The 16,348-nt window shown below is 45.1% G+C and overlaps 1 protein-coding gene across 4 annotated transcripts in view; it reads right to left on the bottom strand.

Moving 5' to 3' along the window:
- Nucleotides 1–68: 68 nt before the first annotated feature.
- ddr1 (discoidin domain receptor tyrosine kinase 1) overlaps nucleotides 69–16,348 on the bottom strand; it is a 50,497-nt gene continuing 34,217 nt past the window's right edge. Inside the window, exons 8-19 of one of the 4 annotated variants that reach the window (XM_030103078.1) lie at nucleotides 14,520–14,769; nucleotides 11,369–11,515; nucleotides 10,790–10,843; nucleotides 9,552–9,718; nucleotides 7,716–7,923; nucleotides 6,665–6,784; nucleotides 4,740–5,041; nucleotides 4,504–4,631; nucleotides 3,519–3,716; nucleotides 3,156–3,423; nucleotides 2,805–2,954; nucleotides 69–2,117 (exon numbers count right to left, since the gene is read on the bottom strand). In XM_030103078.1, coding sequence (XP_029958938.1) covers nucleotides 1,977–2,117; nucleotides 2,805–2,954; nucleotides 3,156–3,423; nucleotides 3,519–3,716; nucleotides 4,504–4,631; nucleotides 4,740–5,041; nucleotides 6,665–6,784; nucleotides 7,716–7,923; nucleotides 9,552–9,718; nucleotides 10,790–10,843; nucleotides 11,369–11,515; nucleotides 14,520–14,769 — 2,133 coding nt within the window. In that variant the 3' untranslated portion in view covers nucleotides 69–1,976. The remainder of the gene's footprint in view (nucleotides 2,118–2,804; nucleotides 2,955–3,155; nucleotides 3,424–3,518; nucleotides 3,717–4,503; nucleotides 4,632–4,739; nucleotides 5,042–6,664; nucleotides 6,785–7,715; nucleotides 7,924–9,551; nucleotides 9,719–10,789; nucleotides 10,844–11,368; nucleotides 11,516–14,519; nucleotides 14,770–16,348) is intronic. The other 3 variants (XM_030103077.1, XM_030103080.1, XM_030103079.1) reach the window with 3 other exon arrangements.

Here is a 16,348-nt window from a genome sequence, read left to right as displayed (position 1 = left end):
AATGCAGCATTTATACCAGCTAAACTGTAAACACCACCTTAATTTATCACGACGGGACACACAGTGGCTTATTTGAAAAGGTTACCTTTATTAAAACATCTACAAAAATAGACAACACATTGAATTACAATAGCATCAAGGTAGCAAGCGTTCTACAGAGACACAGAAGACCCCAAATGTAGCAAGAGTTCTCGATATATTAGTAAAGGAAATTACAATTCTGTCTTTAAAATATGTACAAACAGTAATGTTCAGCTTCAAAGACACAATGGGACAAAATCAAACATCGAGGAGAGTCTAAGTACATACAGTATTTATATAAGTATATAAAAAAATAATGGGTTTAGTTGAACTACAGTGTATCAAAAATGACTCAAATGGCACATCCGTTCACATGGAGTAAACTTCTATAAGTTCATAATCTTAATCATCTCGGGGCTGATCGCCTCGACCTCGGTAGATTTAATTTTTAACCGTGAGGTGAGTCCAGTCCAAGCACTCCTCATCTGAGGGTCGCCGGTTGACGGATTTAAAGCTGAGCGATGAACAGATAGCTGGGTGAGCATACATCTCCCAACACACCGATGGTTTTCAGACAAAACATCAAACCTTTGAAATGACTTAAGGATCTATTTCAAGGGGGGGGAAAAAAAAAATCTTACACCTAATGGTTTGGCAATGTCTTTCTGGGGAGCATTTTAAAAGGCAAAGGGATTTTGTCCCACATGTGGGATCTCTCCTGGAAATCACTGCGAGTGAAATGCATCAGAATCCACTCGGACAGGAATCATACGGCTGGGGCCCGTCGCAGAGGAGCTTCTTTACACATGAAGGGTTTAAAGTGCTGCTGGCTGTGGAATTTTACCCTCTGTGACTGAGTCACAGCCCGATACAAAACAATAAAGTCATTCACCACCGAGACGCCTGAGCAGGTGCGTCTGAAGAAGTCCCGTCCACGGCAGGATCGGCTCTCTGCCTCTGTGGCAGCAGTGGGGGGGCTTTTTCGGCGGCTGTGCCTTTTTCCTCAAGGTTGAGAAGTCCGTTTGGCACAGAGTGCACGGTTTGATTTGAAGACGGGAGTTGGGAGAATCAGTGGCTGCTAGTGAGCTTCACACCGTCACTGGCAGAAGGGGGGCGGGGGTTGCTGCTGTTAGTTCACATCTTTCTACATCAGCACCCAAGAAAGGTGGAGTCACGTGTGGCTGTGGGACATGAAGCTGAGGCAGAAGATCTTTTGCTCAGGTTTTAGACTCTTCTTCCACTGAGGGGATTTCACTTAGCCAGAGGATCTGGCGCCGGAACGACCCTCCTGAATTAGACTGATTACAATGTGTGCGGTGACCTATACATACTATAAATACTAAGACAATCCCTGTGTGCCGTCTGATCTCAGAACAACAGGTGCTGCGACGTTGGTGTGTCCCGTGCAGCCAGAGTTCACAGCACATGCGCACCGTCACCCGATACCCTGCATGTAGCGTTTGAGACGCCGATAAAGGAAGTCAATAAAACTTTATAGCTATTAATTTCTTGCTTTGCTCTGGCCGGAGTTCAGAGGCTTGTCTGTGATTCAGCATGCTACACCATTACCTCTGCAGCTCTAATCAGCAGGAACACACACCATCATTGATTGTAAAAAAAAAAAAAAAAAAAAATCTGAAAAGAGAAACTTCCTATGCAGACTGCACCCACCACCACCACCCAGAGAAATGTAGCTCGGCCCAATCAGAAACTGTGTTTAGTTTCATACCTGGGGTCTGACAAGGAAGTAAAAACCGAACCAGCGGTCTCTCAGCCCCCATCTACCCAAAAAGTAAAAAACAAAAAAGCGAGTGACTCACTCTCACTTCCCATCCGACAGGTGTGTGTGTGTGTGTGTGTTTGTGCTACCTCCACCACACCTTCCACCACCTCGACTACCACCGCAGCAAGGCTGTGAGACAGAGCGACACACTCTCCCTCCTCCACGGCTCTCTTCACACCATGTTCATGGCGTCCTCGGTGAGGAAGGAGTGGATGTCGGCGAAGGAGGGTCGGAGCTTGCAGTCTCTGTTCCAGCAGCTCAACATGAGCTCGTAGAGACCCTGAGGACACACGGCCGGCTTGCTCAGATACACCTGCAGACAGAGGAGACGTTTCATTATACCGGACAATAGTTTTCCCCCAGATTCAAAATGATCATTTAATTTTTTTTATCAAATCTTGTAATCATTCATTTATAGCTTGATTCAGTTTCTTAGAACTTTTTATAGCTACTTTTTTTTTAAATTAACATTAGATTGTTGTTAGAACAGTGGGGTATGTTCCACATAACCACCAGATGGCAGCAGAGCTCACGAAACGCCTCAAAGTTACTGAGTTCAAGTGAGAAACCATGAAATGGAATAAATCTGTGTGGAGATTTAAAGAAATTTAGGAACAGCTTACGTTTAAACAAGCAAAATGTGTCTTGTTATCTGAGAGGATTCAGAAGCACCTGATTGACCCTGAGAGCAAAACATTTATACTGAATATGTCAAAATCCATTTTTTTATATGTATGATCAAATTACTTTTGACACATTAACTATCAAATGAGCACGTTTTAAAAGAATTAAATCAACAATGTAATTATTTTTTAAGGGAAAAAAGCTCTAGATTTGCAGGACATCAGGCAATAACACACAAACAACTGTGTACAGAATATGAACTTCATATGAGACAAGTGTGTCCTTGTAAAGTTTAAAATGTGGTTTTAGGCCCAGGCTGCAATAATCTAAAGCTAAATTAAACATCGGCTGTCGTGATGGTTAACATCAGCTTCACCTGTCTGCCCTGGTCTCTGAAGAACTCCCCGGCGTTGTCGATGACCTGTTCGTCTGTGAGGTTGGAGTACGGCTGCTCCTGACAGACGCTCAGCATCTCCCACAGAGTGACTCCGAAAGCCCACACGTCGCTGGCCGTCGTGAACTTACCCTGAGAAAACACGGCAAGAGCAGCCACTGACAGTCACCTTCATGAGAACAGGTCCAGTCAGAACATGTGGAGAAACATTGTTGGGATTTGGGATTTAAAAAAGGCATTTTAAAGAATATGACGCCTAAAAAAAAAATCACTCTGATCAAAAAGTTTCCCCTGTTTGAAACAGACCGATGAGAGTTTTTCAGAGCTCCTCACCATCAGTATGCACTCCCAGGCCATCCAGCGTATCGGCAGCACGGCCCGGCCCTGGATCCTGTAGTAGTCTCCAGCGTACAAGTTCCTGCTCATGCCGAAGTCCGCGATCTTGATGTGACGCTCGCCGCCCGGGTCCTCTCCGCTGTCACCCCTCTCGCCCCCGACCAGGCAGTTCCGAGTGGCCAGATCTCGGTGCACAAAGTTGAGGGACGAGAGGAACTTCATTCCTGAAGCGATCTGGCTGGCCATGGAGATGAGTGCCGGGTAACTGTGGGGAAAAGATAACAAGAGGAAAGACGTTAATTGATAGCTACTGGAGTGTGTGTGTGTGTGTGTGTGTGTGCATTTGTTCACAGTGGTTACCTGATGGTCGGCGTATTGTGTGAAGGCCCGCTTTTGTCCAAGAGCACTCGGTGAGACAGATACTGGTTCAAGTCTCCGCACTCCATGTACTCGGTGACCATACAGAGGGGGTCACTGCTCACACACACTCCCAGCAGCCGGATGATGTTTGGGTCCTTCAAGCGCGACAGGATCTTCACCTCTTTCAGGAAGTCATTTCTAAAGAATGAGAAAGAGAAACGTGAGAAACGTCTGAGAGACGGAGCTCGACTGAAGAGCAGAAAAGCACTGAACTAGAAGATGAAAAGGCCGAAGGAAAGAGGCAGAGTCTGCATTCTGTCTCTGCTCCACTGGGCATTTAAATTGAAGATATTATCAAGCAATTATGTTGATCCCATTAACGAATTAAGAGAAATTTCTTTTAAAAATCACCACCAGAGCCTGCAGGTCACAGTGACCTTCAACACTCCTTCTCCCATCGATTTGTTTTGCAGGTCAATATGTTTATCTTGCCACAGCTCTCACATAAAAAGGACTTGAAACATGAGCTCATGCATGTTGAAAATACCTGCTCAGTGTGTAACTCAGACAGAGGCAGGGTAAATACACAGCTGGTGAAAACACAAACATCACGAATAAGAAATATTTTTCTTTGGAGCCAACCGCAGATATCATCCAAAACTATGTACATCACAACAAAGCAACCGATTTTGTTCTTGTCGTAGTTGACTAAGTTGCTAATAATTTCTTACTATAAAATTATACTACTGCAATAAAGAGGAATTTATCAGTGAAGTAAAGCAGCACACACTTTTAGTTTGCAAATAGCAAATTGTACTAAACATTGGTTAATATTTTCATAACACCATTGTAAGTGAGAAGGCTGTGGTTCAATGAGCCCCCGGCGGAGTGTGAAGGCAGAGAAAAGCTGTAAAAACACAGATAAAAACTGTGAATCACGCACACGCCCGAGTCCAGGCGGATCTGCCGGCGCGATGCTACACACCTGGCGTTCTTGGAGGCGTCGGGCCGCAGTATCTTCACCGCCACCAGAAGAGGGCGCCCTTTTCTCACATTGAAGGGGAACTCCAGGTTGGGAAGGTCCTGAGGGTTCTCAATTTCACACAGGTGCACCTTTCCAGAGAGGAAATAATAACCCTGTTACAGCGCCGTCGTTCCTCCACAACCTCACACACACACACACACACACACACATAAAACACTCCTCCTCCGTCTCCTCACCTCCCCAAACTGACCCTCCCCCAGCTTCTCTTTGAAGATGAGACACTGGCGGGGCAGCTCGGGCAGCGGCGAGGCGTCGGCCCCGGGGCTGGAGGAGGTCAGGGCGGGCACGGCGTAGGTGTTGTTCCCGCTCACGCCCTGCAGACTCACGATGTCCGCCTCGGCGTAGTGGGGGACGCTTGGAGGCAGCGGGGGCGACACGGGAGGGGACAGCGAGGGGTACGGAGGGGAGCCGGGGTAGGGGGGAGGCTCCTCGTGCGCCGGGGGAAAACCTTTCTCCATGTCCAGGTCCAAACCGCAGGCTGGTGGGGAGAGAGAAATATTCTGCTTTAACACTGATGCCTCGTCTGTGAAGGAAATGAGTGACTTCAGGCAGCTTGATGTAAAGAGATAGTTTGTATTCAGAGGGAATTTCACTTGAAAATAAAACTCTTTGCATTTCTTTGTTGAGTTGTGTATGAAAAAGAGGCGTCACAGCAGGGTGTTCTTATCAGGATGGAGGGGGACGCTGAAAAAAAACTAATAAAAACAGATCTGACACTCCGACGCATCGAGAGTCAAAGTTCTGCTGTTTCCTCCGAAATCACTCCCAATACATCTGAGTAACGTTGGACTTCTCGAGAAAGTTCACACGAAAACCTTTCTATTTCAGTGACTGTTGGGATCTGGGCAATAATCAGCACAACTGGAAGCTTTGTAGAGAGAATATTTCACTTTGAAAGAAGGAGCGAGTGAGTTAAGACGGCGAGCAACTGTTGTTCCTCTTCAGGTTGTCCGCTACAGTGTGACACTTTCATTTAACTAGTTCTAAAAATGCATCCTTCAGTTTAATACATATCATAAATCTGAGTTTTAAACTAGATTCACTACTTTGAATGCTTTGAAAAGAAACAACCTCCCTTCCCTCTCACCGGTTTCTTGAAAAACTGCAACCTGCACAAAACTAAAAAACAAAACAAATTGAAAATAAAATACAGAGAGGTTGACTAATGCAGTTATTTAGATGCTGTGGAGGCTCATTTACTACTGTAGATGCGACGGAGACCGTCCTGTGAGTCGATTCATCTCTGTGCAGCAGGAACGATGCAGACGTCACAGAGCGGCGACGGAGCTGCTTCTGGCTTGCTTTATAAATTTGTTAAATAATTCATTAAACATTGGATCTTTTGCCTTTTAAGAGTGATGTTGAAGGCGGTTAAAAGACCTTGTGCTGATGAAATGTGAATTACTCCGCTGTCCATCACAAAGTTCGCAGTTTTCCTGAGAGACTCATAATTGCCTCCATTAAAAGCTTTAATGTTGAAGTTTTGAAGTGATTTTGTCCCCGGTGGATTCCTGAAATCACTGGAAAATATGACTATGAGCACATTATTAAGACACAACTATGAGACAGCTGAGGAGTAATGGAATAGCTACATTTAAAAGCAACTACTGATTTTTAAAAAACTAATAGTTACGAATATTTTACTTTTGTCTACTTGAGTTTTGTTAGTATAGTATATTATATAAGTATATTTACTCATGATATTGTACAATTCACACCATATATTCTTATCTGCAACCTTTAAAACAATAAGTTGCTTCTGAGAACATCAACATTTTCAGAAAATAATGTAAAAAGACAAAAAAAAAGCGATCTATTTTTTGGAAAGTGTGAACTTCTTTTGAATTCCCTGTGAGTTCAACCATTCCTTTACACCAGGCAGGGCTTTTTCAGTGGTGAGTGAAGGAGGGTGACTTGATTTGTGAGTAAAACTGTGAGTAAAAAAGAAGAGATGACGAAGGCCAGACACATGCAAAGACCCAGTGAAACCTGGGAGGAGGTCTATACGACGCCACTCACACTGCCCCATCACAGTGTTTCTAGAAAAGCAGAGAAGAGACGGGGGCCGATCCCGGCTGTGGCCCAGTCTGAGCTCTCTTACCCTGCGGCACATTCAGGCTCTTTTCTGGAGCCTGAGCAGGACTGGAGACCACTACAGCTCTGGAGCCTTTTCTGTGGTCTGGTGCGAGCAGGTGACAGGCCGGACTGTTTAACAGCAAGGCTGGGAGGACATGTGCATATATGAACACACACACACATCCACACAAAGACACACAGGACGAGGTTTGGTACGAGCAGTCACCACAATACAGATTATACAAATGAATACTCACAACAAAACACGACAACAACCATCAACACGGCACTGTTAGCGTTTCAGTAGTGAAACAAACGGATGGAGGGGAGTTGCATTACGGACGCATGGAGCACAGAACATGGCAGCATTGCAGGAAACAGGCAAGTTAAAACTCAGGCCACAACCAAACATAACAAAAACCAGTGGATGAAATAATGTTTCTGTTACTCGTGTTATTACAAACTCACACAGGCGCCTTGTAAAAACCGGCATGCCGACCTCCTGTGGTACAAAGCAAGCGGAGGAATGCCTTTCCTTTCCTTACTCTCCCATTTTTTTTCCCCTCGCTCTTCTCTTTCTCTTCTTTCCTCAGAACAATAGCTCTTTTGTGCCCCCTCTGTGAAAGTGCATCTTCATAAAGGCACTCTTCCAGGCAGCGTGTTTGGTTTGATTTACTTGTGTTTGGCATGGTGAAATACCACTGTAATGCCCTTGTGTGTGTGATGTGCGTGCAACTTCTCTTTCTCCTGCTGCTTTTCCTCTCTGAATAAATTTACTCGTTGACATGATCAACAGTGTGCTAATGCACAAACAGGCGTGCAGACAAAGCCGTCCCGTATAAACCACATATATGCTCTAAACACGCTACATATGGAAGTTTGCACTGTTTCACATTTTCCACTGAAGCCGTGCCAGCCGTTTGTGGCATTGTTAGCATGTTTTACTGCGTGTTTTATGTCACGCCACTTCATGTTGCTAAACAATATGCCCTTTCTTGGGTTGGCCCGACTCAATTTCTGGCTTTCAAACTTTATTTCAAATACAATACATCAGACCCATGTGGTTCCCGTCTTACCCGTGCTGTCTCTGTGGTCTCTGGGCCGGAGCAGGGCGCTCGGCTCCTGATACTCCCCTTCTCCCTCTCGGTCGTGGTCGCGGTCGTCTGGGAAAGTGTGAATCCGCTGGTAGCGGCTGGAGTAGCTGTGGGTGTTGTTGATGACCACGTTGTCCGACGGCACCGAGAGGTGGACTCGCAGCTCGTCGCTGGACAGGCTACCTTGAGCCTGGCGGGGCAGAGATCTCACATCAGGACGGGTCATGCAAAAGCACCGTTTCAAATATCTTTGCGGTAGAAGTGCTTCAGGTGTTTGGGACAGACTGTAATCTTTGAGCAATTAGCAGTAAACATAAAAGGACTCCCACTTCCAGATGGAGATTCAGGGCTGCTCTGCCAAAGAACTGACAGCAGTGATCTCAGGCTACGATCAATCACATACAACTGGTTTAAGGGGGCGACTGAGCTAAATCAAGCACGTAAACATTTCTTACTTAGAGCCATTATATTCTGCACGATGCAGCTTCCCTGAAAACGGTTAAAAACAGAATGATGCACAGACAGTGTGAACTGCAGGAGACACTGTTCCTGGAAAGGAAACCTGGTGGACAGTTTTTCAAATGTCCTTCTGTGAAAGATGTGAGTACAACAATGCCGGGTTTTATTTGACAGATGAGAAAGATGAAAAGTGAATAAAATTATGTCTCAATGGACGCATGCTACCAAGGACAAACACAGAGAGACAGACAACCCCTAACCCCCCCCCCCCCCCCCAACTTGTTGATTAAAAAAAAATAAGGTAAAGATCTGCAACAAATTACAGTCTCAACAGGCCATTTTGTATGTGTCTACTCCTAATATCGCAATGTCAACAAACTGTCAAAGCAACAGGGTGAAATATTTAGCAGTAGCTGGAATAAACAGTTTGTATTTGCTCACAGAAATTATTTAATTTTACCCGGCATCTTTTCGTATTAATGGATTCATTTTTAACCACTACATTCTCTGGGGTGACTAACACGCCGGAAAAAACAAAAAGAGAATATTTTCTACACTTTTTCTATTGTACTTCACAGGCGGCAACCTGATCCGTGTTTTTTTTGTCCATTTCTCTTTCGGCTATATTAGTAAATTTGCTTCACAGCTTGAATTAATTATTATAGGGATAAAAACTTAGATGATAAAATATAAATACACGTGTATTCCTGTGGTATTTAAATCATGCAGGGGCTGCAGAAGTTTGCAGACAAACTGACACTTGCTGTTGAGAAAAGGTGGACATCGCCTCCAGAGTTAGAAACGGGCTGGTTCTCATTAAACAATAAGGCTGACAATGCAAAAAGGGAAAACAGCAGTAACATATAGGATTAATTACATAATATACATCTTGAAATCTGAGTTTTAAATTTTAGCAAAGGCAGACATTTTTTTTTTTTGAACAAATGACCACAATTTCTTTTTTCGACAAAACAAACAACTGTTAAAGGTCTCCTTGCACCTGAAGTGCTGGAAAAAAAAAAAAGACCAGGTGAAAGTAGATCTGTGCTGCAGATTGATGACTTTCATTAAGAATTCATGTAATCTGGGTTTTGGCAAAACATAAACAGGAGCTGACAGGTGGTTTATTACTTCTGGCTGTTTGTTGGCATCTTACCTTTGCATTGATAAAACACCTGCAGCCTCAAACACCTGCAGGGCATGTGTGTGCATCTCAAGCAACAGAGCTGTGCACAGCTATGTACGTGGTTCAACGCCGATAACTCATCTTCGAAAAGCATAACTCGCATTACACATCACATTAAACTTACAAACTACCGCCGACAGGCACCGAAGCAGCGCATGTGACTTCGAACGTACCTTTCCCAGTATCTTCTTCCAGTACTGCCTCCAAAGAATGACGGCTATCACGGCCAGCAGCAGCAAGATGATGCCGACCAGGCAGCCGATCAAAATAGCCGTGTTGCTGCTGTCGTCTTTGGCCACTGGGAGCCCCGCCCTCGATGTAACGGCAGCGAATTCAGGCCCTAAAGAACGCAAACAAGAGGATGAAACATCAGGTATGTGTATGCACGCGTGATTGCGCCGGCTCTACTGCTATTTGAGGCCCTTATGTGTGTGTGTATCACTATGCGGCGCCGCGCCTCGACGTGTGGGCTGTGCAGACACACGCCGGGGTGAGACGACGCGCTGTTGAGTCTGACTGGCTTGCTCGGCAGGCACGCACTCGCTCAGGTCACGCACCAACATAGTTTAATTGAGCCGACTGACTATCAGATGGGAATAGTGTGTGTGAGTGCACATTTAGTATGCTCAGAAAGACTGGAGAGCTTCTACCAGCCCGCTGATTGGAACACAGCGTGTGTAAGCACTTCTCTGTGTTCAAAACCACTCGGTTGTACTTTCTTCCTGTGAAGGTCAAACGTAATGCGCTATTTGAGTTTTCACAAAGCCGTTTGGTGTAAAACCTGCTCATGTAGAAAGTCTTGAAACCGTTTTTACAATCTCAATTTGTCAGTTTAGAGGGCCCGACTACAAAGACATGCACGCCATACGAGGTGGATTTATGCGCAGGCGAGCACATAAATACGTGATTAATACACCTGAAAACCCACACGAAAAAACAGACCAACAAGCAAATTATTCACAGATAACACTGAACACCAATCAATAAACCTAAACAAAGCTGTCCAACCACAGTCGTGACAGACAAAGCAGCATACATGCCACAGAAAACCATTTCAGTAAAAGGCCTGTTATTGTTTAGTAGTTTCGCCAAGAGCCAGTTCCCCCCCCCCCCAAAAAAAAAAAAAAAAAAAGCATGCAGTTTGTGAGACCGCAGGAAGCCAAGTTGTTATTCTACATAAATATAATTTACTATGGCTCTGTTAATGTTTTTTTCCTCCAGCTGTATATCTTCAAACCCGGGGGACAGAGCCCAGTGCCAAAGCCCGTCGCTGTAATCTCTCCTCTGCTCTACTTCATGCTCTCCACCGAGCAGTGGGACACTTCTGAGACGCTGGCAGATCGCCAGAGCAGATGGAGCGAGCTCCCCACCCCGCTCGCTTCATCTCCCTCCTTTTGTTTTGGTCGCTCACCTGACAGCGTCCAGTTACCAGTGGTGTCCGTGGCGAGGGGGGTGGTGAGGGCTTCTGGAGGAGCGAGGGATGCACAGAAGGAGGGACGGGTGAGAGAAGAGATGATGAAGGAGGGAGCGATGAAAAGAGAAAATCACGGATGGCAGGAGTGAAGCTCTTTGCGGTTTCTCGTCCGTCGCGGTGAAAATTTACAAAAGTTTACTTATACTGACTTAGAAACTAAAAGCTTCCACCTGGAATTTGAAGCCAGATTCTTCCTGCCTTCAAATGAAACATATACGACGTGAATCTGGCCAAGTCAGGCTGAGAGCTTAAATCAGGAAAGCTCGTCAATCACAGGCCTCCTTTGGCACTGCTTGCGTTTGGTATTTGCTTTAGACGGCGAAGATTCACACTGCCAACACACTCAAGCACAACTGGATAAAAGGAGACGAGAGGAGATGACAGAGAGATCAGCGGAATAAAAAAGGCTTGAGAGCAGCGATGAAGAGGAAGTGAAAGAGAGAGAGAGGACAATGGGGGAAAAGAGGGGAGGGGCACGCTCTGGGAGGGAGGAAGACGAGGGTCGGCAGGACTCACCTGAGGGGCTGGTGGAGGCGTTTGAGGGACTGTGTGTCGATGACGGAGCCGAGGAGGTGAGGTTAACGAGAGGAGGGGAGTAACTGGAGTCAGGGGGAAGATTGGGAGGAAATGAATGGGTGTCTGTGCCGTCGCTCCCAAATGGCTCTGAAAGAATAAAAACACAGAGAGAAATGTTGACATTGAAATGCATAATTTGTAATATATTTGGGCTTTTTTCTTTTAAGATTAAATATCAATGCAGCAAGATCTTTGTGTAGACTGACTCTACATCCACGCTGAACACACACCCTCCATGTGGGTTAAAATTAGCAGGTTGCTGGGTTGGTGTGAAACCAGCTTAAGATGCCTGACAGGACTTGTATATCTGTCCAGCCAGACAGCGTACGGCGTCCTCATTACAATGACTCCTGGATCATTTATGATGCCTGGAAGATTAAAACATCTCCAGAAACCAGAGAAGTAAAGCTCTGCATCCAAACATACTGCTCATTACACTGAGCTCCACAGTACGACCGCTTGATGACAAAAAAGATTGATCGCAAAAAACTTCTCAATATCGTCAAAAGCAAAAAAAAAAATATATATATATATATATTAAAGAACTGTCAGATATTGGATTTTAATCTTATCTAGTAAATGAGGGCCGATGCACATTTTTTAAAATTCTACATTCATAAAACCTGAATAAATTCAGAGTTTTAAAGTGCTGTTTTCTGCGTATGTATGACTAAATGATAACACAGGAGCAGAGTTCAGAGCTGGAGGGAGTTCGGTTTCTGAAAGCTGCAGACTGCTGCGAGCATGCAGGGATCGTGTTTGTTGATTCAGGCCGAACGAGCGCCAAACGTTGATACGGCCCCCTTCATGTGAGAGATGGCTCATGGATGTATATGACTGGAGGCTGTGAGGAATATTTAACTGGAAAACCACTATGGGCTGTCTGGATCACTGACTTTTTTTCATAATCATAGCCTGCGGGATATTTTGCTTACTCACAGTTTGCCACCAGGAAGCCATATCGATGCATTTGGTGGTAAAAAAAAAAACAGGTTCAATTGGCAGATGTGAGCGGACTCTGTGGACTTGGAGTCACGCTGAACGGCTTCATGATTTGGGGGCTTTTGCGCTGTAAACTCTAGTTCAGTACTAGTCCTCAAAGCACACTAGAGCACGAGCAATCCTGCTATTTATCACCTGTCTGGCAGCAGCCCAGATGTGTCAGGCCACAGCTGGGTCGAGTCACCACAACCCCCTGAAATCGGTCTGATTACAAGGCATTTTGCTGATTCCTATCACAACTGACAGTGTTTTTGACCAGAGAGGACACTTTAATTAGTCACAGTGATCTCAGCAGGGGCGCTGGAGTCCTCTATCTCCCCTGCAATCAGAGAAGCATAAATCTCAGCTTTCAAACCTTTCTGCTGCGTGGCTCGGTCTCAGCACACAGGAGGAAGGAGGTGATGACAACAAATGAAGCAAAGAGTAAACAATTTACCAATCTTAATAAGGTTCACAATGAACTGAAGGCACATTAATACTAAATATTCATATTTACAGTGAATGCACAGCCTCTCAGAATGATGGGAAATACCAGATATCTGATATCAGCTCCTTGAAATATTGAAAAAAAATCTGTCAACACTTCTTCGTTTTATTGCTGAATTGGATAATTCTTTTTATTTTACTCAACAAGATAATAGTGTGTTGGTGGTTTTAAGTTAATCCTATTCTGAACAAGCAGTTCCAGAACAGAACCTGCAGACAGTTCCCAGCCAGTGTTTAAACGGCTGGATGGTAGTTAAGTTCTCACAGTGAGACAACCCTTGGTTCGATTCCAGGCTCCGGGGCCTTTCTTCCTGGAGTTGGCACGTCCTCGCTGTGTGTATGTGGGTTTTCTACAGGTAATCCAGTTTTCTCCTGCAGACCCAAAACATGTATTTAAAGTCAACTGGTGATACTAAGTTGCCTGCAGGGTGTGTGTGTGTGTGTGTGTGTGTGTGTGTGTGTGTGTGTGTGTGTGTGTGTGTGTGTTCTTGTATTTCTATCCTTGTCGGGGCCAAATGTCCCCACAAGGATAGCAAAACGTGGAACGACGTGCCTTGTGGGGACCTTTTTCCGGTCCTAAGTAGGAGAAACAGTGTTTTCTTGACCATGTTGTTGTTACTGAAAAAAGTAAAAGTGCAAAAACATTTCTTTAGGGTTAGGCTTTGTTGTGGTGTGGGTTAGGGTTAGGGTAAGGGTCAGGGTTAGGGGCTAGACATGAATGGGAGTCAATGGACGGTCCCCACAAGGATAGAAATACAAGACTGTGTGTGTGTGTGTGTGTGTGTGTGTGTGTGTGTGTTTCCTGTGAGTCACTGGTGACCTGTCCAGCATTTCTTGCCCTCAGACACATTCAGTAAACATGACCTCAAACCTGTGGCGAGCCTGAGTTAGAAAAACTATGATATGGAATAATGCTTTATCTTTAAGTTCTCAGGAACACAGTGCGAAGGACGCCCTGTTTTGTCTGAAGTCACTTGGTCTCATGAGCTTTCCCCTGAGGAACAACACCTGCTATTCTCGTGATATCTGGCTGTAAGTTATGGCAGAGTTGGGTTGGGTTCTCCTCGGAGCAGCAGCCTTGCTCTCAATCAGCTGATTTGTGTGTGTATCCTCTGCCGTCCTCAATAAATCCTCCTTGTGCAGCGTCAACACCTTGACTCGTCATCTTTGGCTCTGATTCACCAAAAATTCCACAACAAACTATATCGAAGAAGGACAGATGGATAACTCGTCTACTTCGTCAACGATCTGGACTGAAACAACATCAGTAATTTACACTTTTTGGAGAATACAGTTTTCCAATAATGGCCTTTCTTTATGCTGAAAACAAAACAATGTCTTCTCCTTGAATCCCCCTCAGTTACTTGACAAGACTTTCCTTGAGAGATAAATCTTGGTGACTGGACATCACAGTAGAACAGTCTTTGACAGGGAAAAACATTTTCTCATCTTCTACATCTACTTGAGCAAAGCCACAGCTTTTCTGGACTGGTATAAAGAATTGTTGTTTGGATAAGTGTGACACAGAAGCAAAGCTTCCCATATTATCTCCACCGCCCGTCCGACAGACGTCAAAACTGACCACTTCAAATCCGCTTCCTACCAGAGAGGAACGATATTTCGCTGATGAGCAGCCAGCGGTCCGCGAAGTAGAATTTGCAGCGGAGGATCTGAGCCGGCCGGGCGCCGAGCGGGAGCGTGATGGGCCGGGAGGACGGGTCCTTCAGGTCCTCCAGGGGCACAGGCAGGGTCAGGGCGGGAGCCGACCAGGGCTGCAGGATGCTGGGCTTGAAGAGACACTCGACTTTGCTGAAGACGCGCACGCCCTGCGTGTGGCGGTTGTTACTGTGCACCTAGAGGAGAGGAGACAAACGCAGGGTAAATACAGAGGACAGATAAGAGAGGAAATAAGAGCAATCAATTAGAAAATCCCTCAACTTTTGACACATCTGAATTAGCTGCGTACTGTGGCGCTGATACCTGGAAGGCCTTTATCTTTTATTATTAGTTTGGAAGAGGAGAGGGAGATTAAATTAACACACAAAATTAATGGCAAATTGTCTTCTTGTTCGGCCGTAATTGCTTTGGCACAACTTGGAGGTGAACAGCGCCGCAAATGAACAAAATTAGAAGACAGGGCGAGAGAGAAAGGACGGCGGGAAAGAAAGTGGACGACAGAAGGCCGATAGAAGAGGGCGGAGGATATATCTTTCCTGTTTTTACAAGCAGGTAAAGGCCAAAGAGAGAAAAATCCATAAAGGCTGATCTAATACATGAGGCGTCATTGTGGTTGAAAGGAGAAAGAGAGGCTTCAGCGGAGGAAAGAGACATGACAGAGAAGATGAAGGCTGGTTAAATGAGAGAGCGAGAGGTCAGGACTATAGATCTGAGGGATGGAAAATGAAGGACGAGATGGTGGAAGGGTTTTTTTTTTTTCCTTCCTCAGAGAGAGGAATTGTTGCAGAGGTTGTTCTGACAGGTTAGATATTAATCTTACATACTGCAGATCCAGCCACTCTGAACTAATCCACATGTAAATAATACACAGGAGATGCAAGACAAACAGCTGCACCAGATGCTCAGCTCGCATGTAAGAAGGCTTGCATTTGCAGAGACACACACACACACACCGCGTCGGTATACACATCTGCCCTTTAGCTGAATTATTGGGGAATAAAACTGCATCTATTCCGATGTTTTCACATTAAAATACACAGCAATTCAGGGCTGGTCCACTGGCAAAATATAGCATAGTATACACATTAAATTTCCCAAGTTCCTCAAAGAGTTTCTTTCATTTATGGAGGGAGGAAAGCTCAACTGCAGTCTAATACACACTCAACAAGTGAACCCTGGTGCAGTTAATTTTCGTTGCGAAAGGCTGGCGGACTGATCCAGCAGAGCAAATACAGGAAATGAACCAAAGAGAGAAGTGGACCGCGGGAGCCTGAGAAAGCTGGAAAAAACTAAGAAACAGTGGGTGAAATGTCTCCTGGGCAGACGTGGAACGATGACGACCTGCGGACATTTATCAGCACGTGGTCAGATGACTATATTTCACCGTGGTTTGTGGTCGTTCACAAAAGCAACCTTTTTAATTGCTCCTCTGTTTGTTGTGTCTGTTTTTTAGGTTGGGTGTGTGACGCGGTCTGAACACGATAGATTGCCGTTTTTGATCCTGATAAATCCATGAGCTGGATGCCCTTTTTGCTTGTGCTCTAATTCCTGGCCAGTGTTCGTTTGGGCCAAGAGCAGCTGCTGTAACTACATGACCTTGTCGCAGCGGTTTGGTCTTTTCAGCATTAAACATGAAATCGAGCCAAACTCTCACACTATCCTGGTGTGAAAATCATAGCAACTCCACGTACGATAAAGAGATGTATTGAATTTAATTTTGTCTGCATTGACTAATTTCAGTTGTCTCACAATATC

The sequence above is a fragment of the Salarias fasciatus genome, chromosome 11, assembly GCF_902148845.1.
Source record: "Salarias fasciatus chromosome 11, fSalaFa1.1, whole genome shotgun sequence".
Lineage (NCBI taxonomy): Eukaryota > Metazoa > Chordata > Actinopteri > Blenniiformes > Blenniidae > Salarias > Salarias fasciatus.
This window is presented reverse-complemented; position numbering and strand designations above follow the sequence as displayed.